This window comes from Triticum dicoccoides, chromosome 6B (assembly GCF_002162155.2).
Source record: "Triticum dicoccoides isolate Atlit2015 ecotype Zavitan chromosome 6B, WEW_v2.0, whole genome shotgun sequence".
NCBI lineage: Eukaryota > Viridiplantae > Streptophyta > Magnoliopsida > Poales > Poaceae > Triticum > Triticum dicoccoides.
The window spans coordinates 170,582,731-170,588,535 of NC_041391.1; the positions used below are offsets into that span (position 1 = coordinate 170,582,731).

At 45.9% G+C, this 5,805-nt stretch overlaps 1 protein-coding gene across 2 annotated transcripts; it reads right to left on the bottom strand.

The window, feature by feature from the left end:
* Nucleotides 1-1,410: 1,410 nt before the first annotated feature.
* LOC119325468 (tyrosine-sulfated glycopeptide receptor 1-like) lies at nt 1,411-4,802 on the bottom strand. 2 transcript variants are annotated; one of them, XM_037599212.1, is made up of 2 exons: nt 1,992-4,802; nt 1,699-1,896 (listed from the first exon to the last, which is right to left on the bottom strand). In XM_037599212.1, exons 1-2 carry the CDS (start codon nt 4,696-4,698, stop codon nt 1,829-1,831), a joined length of 2,775 nt encoding a protein of 924 aa, XP_037455109.1. In that variant the 5' UTR covers nt 4,699-4,802; the 3' UTR covers nt 1,699-1,828. The 2 variants fall into 2 exon arrangements, with proteins under 2 accessions (XP_037455108.1, XP_037455109.1); XM_037599211.1 differs by having other exon boundaries at nt 1,411-4,802.
* Between the last annotated feature and the right edge of the window lie 1,003 nt (nt 4,803-5,805).

The window sequence follows — 5,805 nt, forward strand, 5'->3', positions numbered from 1 at the left end:
GCAAAAATACATAAAAATGGATGTACCTAGAACTAAAATGTGTCAAGATACATCCATTCCTCTGACAAGTATTTTTGGACGGAGGGAGCATATATAAGCATCATTTTTCTATACATATGCAGAATTAGAATTTTCAATTCTGTATGTAAAGTGATTTTATACTAGATATATTTAGAATATTCGGAATATAAGCAAAAGTAGAAAAAATAAAGCAAATATGCAAAAAATGTGAAAACAAAACGCGTAATGCCCTACGGTTCCCGCTGGGCTGGCCCATTCCGGGCGCTGCTTCACGCGACGACATAAAGCACCCCTCGAAAAGAAAAAAGAAAACGAGACATAAGCAATTTCGTATAGTCGCGCCCTCTCTTTCCTGCCTGTATCGGCACGCCATCGCTCCAGGCTGCCGGCGAGTCGCAGCTCCACCGCGCTTACCGGAGGCGCCTCCGGCCTCCTCCTCGCGTGCCGCCACGCTCGTGCCGCATCCTCCCTTACACGCTCGCCCCCTCCCATGCTCGCCCCTCCGATGCAATGTGCCGGCCTTTCGACTTTCGTGTGCTGAGCGCCGGCGCGCTCAGGGCGTTTGGCGAAATGCCGACCCGGATGCCGGTTCTTGGACTGCGCGTGGCCGAAGAGAAGCAGGGCGGACTCGTGGAGCAGGCGCATTCTGAAGCTTGGGCGTATGTGCCGGGAAGGCGAGGCTGGTGGTTTCTTGGCCGCGGGTAATCCTTGGACATGGTACGTATGCGCTTCTGGTCGCGATCCCTCTCGTGTTCTGCTTGTGAGTGCATGCCTGTTATGCGTTCTGTGTGACGTGCATTTCAAATTGCAAAAGATGGCAGTCGTGTTACATTCTCAAATTCTCATTCCATTCCATATTTCCATTCAGTGCTTGGACAATGGACCACGACCAACCAAAAATTTGACGTACAGTAATTCGGTAACTCACCTCCAGCGACGAAGCAAACTGTGACAGCACATAGTCTCTGAACTTGAATGGGAAACATTCTCAGTCCTTCACCAGGCAAACAAGACAACCATTTCACATGTTTATACTTTGCCCCATGCTCGTCAAAGTTAAGCATATATATAATACTGCTGTGCCTGCTGGTAGTTGCATTAGATTCTCTCATTACACTTCATTCGGCACTTGAAACCAACAAACACTTGTTCTAAAGTATACTTCGGTAACTCACCTCCAGCTCCGATGGCTCCTAAAATCCACTTATACGAAGCAAACATCTGAATGGAAACCATTTTCAATGCTTCCCTGAGAAAACAGGACAATCATTTTACATGTTTATACCTTTTCCTATGCTTGTGGCTTAAGCATATTAGTACTTAAACAAACATCGAAAGTAAGATGAATTTTACAAAACTCTTTCCTTAAAGACTTTACAAAGATCAGAATGCAGTCTTGTCAGGCTATGTACAAAACAAACAGAAGCAGTAGTTCTAGTGGAACTAAAAAGTTGCAAGTACATCGTGCACAAAACTGAAGGATTATCTATCTTTTGAAGTTCACTATATGTTGGCTGATCTTTGCATCTCTGGATCAGCGTTTATACTGGACAGGCAGGAGACTACCTCCATGATAGTTGGCCGCCTGAATTGATTATGGTCAACACACTTGCAAGCGGCTTCAAGCACCTTCAGCATTTGCTCTTCATACCCTGTTCCTCGAAGTGTTGGATCCAGGACCTCAATCTGCTTTCCCTCAGACCTCATCTGTAGAACCCATGGGACAAGTTCTTTTGGTGTACAAAATACTGAAACAGGTCGCCTTCCTGTGAGAAGCTCAAGCAGGACTACTCCGAAACTGTATATATCACCTCTTAGCGTAGCAACCCATGCTTGCCCATACTCGGGTGGGATGTAACCCATAGTACCTACCAGCTGCGTTGTGACATGAGTGTTGTTGGGAAGGATCAATCTGGCTAGCCCAAAGTCTGCAACATAAGCTTTAAATTCTTTGTCCAGTAGGATATTACCAGATTTGATGTCACGATGGACAATTTGAGGGTTGCAGGCATCATGGATATAAGAAAGGCCCAGGCTTGCTCCTTGTGCGATCTTGAGCCGAGTAGGCCAGTCAAGCAATGAGCTAGCACCATCATCCCTGTTATGGAGCCAATCATCCAGGCTTCCATTCTCCAAGTAGGAATATACGAGAAACCTCGAGCTTCCCTGGACGCAGTAACCCTGCAGTGGTACAAGATTTTCATGTTGTGCCCTGGAGAGTGCATCAACCTCTGCACTGAACTCCCTTTCCATTAGACACATTTCACCATTGAGCTTTTTGATTGCCAGCTTGGAGCCATCAGATAGCTCTGCCTTGTAGACTAATCCATGACCTCCACATCCAATGATGTTCGCCTTATCAAAATTGTTCGTAGCTTTCAAAATGTCAGCGAATTTGAGCTTGTTTTCTACTCCCTTGCCTTGTGCTATCCGCACCACAACTAATGTTTGCTCTGAACTGGAGTAGAATGAAGGTTCTTCAACATCTCCATTACTTTCCCTTCTATTTTTTCCTGTAAAACCCTTCTGCCTAATTGAGACAAGGAGACGCGCCAGCAACAAAAGAATAGCAATGCCTCCGAAGAACACGCCAAATGCAATTGCAAAAACAGCTTTCTTGTCTCGTTTTTTTCTGGAGGATTGAGATATTGAATCTTTACTGCATTTGTGAGTGAGCATAGGGCCACACAGCTTTGGATTCCCATTGAAACTAGAATTCTGAAATGTATTAAACTGGCCTCCAGATGGAATGGGTCCTTCTAGGTCATTGTTTGAAATGTTGAATTCTGCAAGGAAGTTCAGGGTGTTCAATGCAGCTGGGATAGCACCTGTGAGACTGTTGCTGGACAACTCTAGCACCTGCAAGTTCGTGAGGTTGCAAATCGATTGGGGGATCTGTCCAGATAACTTGTTGAAGCTGAAATCAAGTACAGCAAGCAAGTTCAACTGACCAATCTGTGGGGGGGTCACACCTGTGAATTTGTTGTTGCTTAGATTCAACATTGTTGGGAAAGATGTAACCACACGGTATTGAAGTGATGGGCCAGTATAAACAGGCAGCTCAAAGACCCTTGGGTCCAAATGAGTTGTGTTGTCAGTTGATTTTAGCATTGGCATCTCCGTGAATGTTAAGGGGATTTCTCCTGTAAGAGTGTTGTTTGACACATCTATATAGAAGAGACGGCTTAAGGAGTTGATCCAGTCCGGTATTGGTCCAGTGAGTTGATTGCTTCTTAAAATTAACATCTTCAGTTGTGTCACTCTTGATATCCATAGAGGTATTTGTCCAGATAATTGGCAACCATCCATGTCCAACACCTGAAGATTCTCAAAACCACCAATTCTGTCATCCTCTGGCATGAGCTCTCCCTTGAAATTGAACGAAATAAGCAGGATGGTAAGGTTCTTGCTGCTCTTAAGGATCTGAAGTGCATTTGCGATGTTTGTGAAATTGTTTTTACCAAGTGACAAGAAGGACAGGTGCTTCAGATTGCCTATTCTCGATGAGAGCTGCCCATATAATTTGTTGTTAGCTAGCCGCAGCGCAGTCAGGTTACTGCATGAGTACATACTTTCTGGAACTGTACCGGTGAAGTTGTTGGACCAAAGATCTAAAGTTCTTAGATTGGGCAGGTTGGAGAAATTGACATTGCTAAGTTCTCCACCGAGTTTGTTGCTCTTGAGGTCAATTGTTATGAGATTTGTGCAGTTGCTCAGAGCATACGGCAGCTCCCCTGACATGTTGTTGTTGTTCAAATGGAACTCCTCCAGTCTCTTGAGTTGACCTATATAATCTGGAATCTTTCCACTGAATTGGTTCCCTCCAAGATCAAGGGTTGCGAGATTTCTGAGGTTGACTATGCGCTTATTATCAAGAACTCCATATAAACCATTGTTTGCGAAAGACAGGTATTCCAACGAGGTTGCATTGAATAGTTCATCTGGGAGTCTTCCCCTGAGGTTGTTATACCCAGCCCTGAGCTCTCTTAGCTTGGAGCAATCACCAAGTCCTGGGGGTACGCTGCCACTGAATTTGTTGAAACACAGATCAAGCACCTTGAGGGATGGCAAGGTGCTACATAATTGAGTTGGTATCTGCCCAGTAAAGCTGTTATTGCTGGCATTGAGTGCGATCAGATTCTCCATTGCTTTCCATGTGGTGGATGGAAACTGTCCTGCAAATAAGTTGCTTGAGATGTTTAGTACCTGCAGAGGCCCGCCAGGGGTTGATGACAGCAGCTCTTGGAGTGTCCCGTTGAGCTGGTTAAAGCTAACATCAAGTGTAGTAATGCTGCTGGACGACACCAATCCCAGCGGCAGACCACCTGACAGCGAGTTGTCAGAGAGATCAAGGTGCTGCAGCGCGGTAAGGTTTCCAAGGGATTGTGAGATGCGCCCCTCGAGGCCCTTTGAAGGCAGCAAGACATGGGTGACCGTCCTATCTTGCCTGCAGGTGATCCCTTCCCAATTGCAGCAATCTGTGCCATTCCGCCATGTCGCAGAGAGGCCACTGTCTTGGGAGAGCTCAGCAAGGAACTGGAGAAGGGCGCCCTTCTCCTGGTCCGTGCAGCAACTGGCAGGAGAGGCCAAGCAGACCAGCAGCACAAGAGCAAGGCCAAGGGAAGGTATGCCCAATATCTTGCTGCATGTCTTGTTGGAGAAATGGAGTGTCTGCATGGATTTCTGGTGAAACTAGCATGTAAGCAAGAGCTTAGGCTGTGCCCTGACTGGATGCATCAATGGTGGTCTAGTCATGAAAGCGTGTGGTGGGGAAGGAGAGAAGCAGATTTTGCTCCCATTTTGTTTTGTCCACTTGTAGTCGTAGTCACCACGAAGGAAATCAAGGTCATGAAAATTGGATTTAGCACAAATGCCACCAGCCCACCAGCACCTTCCTAGTTCACACTCGCGTTTCCCTGTTCCACTATTGGCTGCCTGCTGTAATCTACTGACAAAGTCAATTGCCCAATTGTCCTGAATACCGACCGCAAAAATAAAAAAACTGCTTTGTAGACTGTGTAGTCGTCCATGACTTTAGGATCCTTACTTAATTATATCAATCAACATGCCTTAATTTACTAGACCTGACATCACCACTCTTACCGGCCTTACTAAACAAATCCAACTTCTTCCCACTAGCACTTGACCAGAAAATTTACTTGACGTATCCTTTGCCTTTTTTTGAACAGGAGAAGGAGAAGGTGTGTTTAAAGGGCAGTCCGGTGGACGTAACTCCCGCTTGCGCAGCATTCGGGGAAGAGTCCGACAACTTTGGGCCTATTGTAAGCAGCCTTTTCCTACATTTCTGTAAGAGGCTGTTTCCGGAACTCTAACCCGTGACCTCATGGCCACAACTCACAAGGCAACAGCTTTACCGCTGCGCCAAGGCTCCCCTTCAGAAGATGTGTTTCTGAAAGAAAAATGAAAACAGTTGGGTAACGACTTGCAGAATATTCTGAAAGGCGCTTGCAATCGAGAGCAAGCATCGGTGTCTCAGTCCGTATGTGGACAAACCTAGGCAAGAAGAAGTGCAATCTTGTTGCTTGATGGATAAGGTGGATGGTTGACTTGCTGGGTGATATGTCCACTCTTCCAATCTCTTGATTTGCTAACCCTTATCACGCGAGCTTCATCTGATGCTTACCTTTGCTGTTGCTTTCGGTTCTCCTGCTCACTGGTGCACTATTATATTGTGGACCATGGACTCTGACGCTTTGTGGCTATCAACTGAATTCGGAAGGGGTTCAAACTTCAAAGTAATCTTGGTAGCGTGTGAGTTGTGTG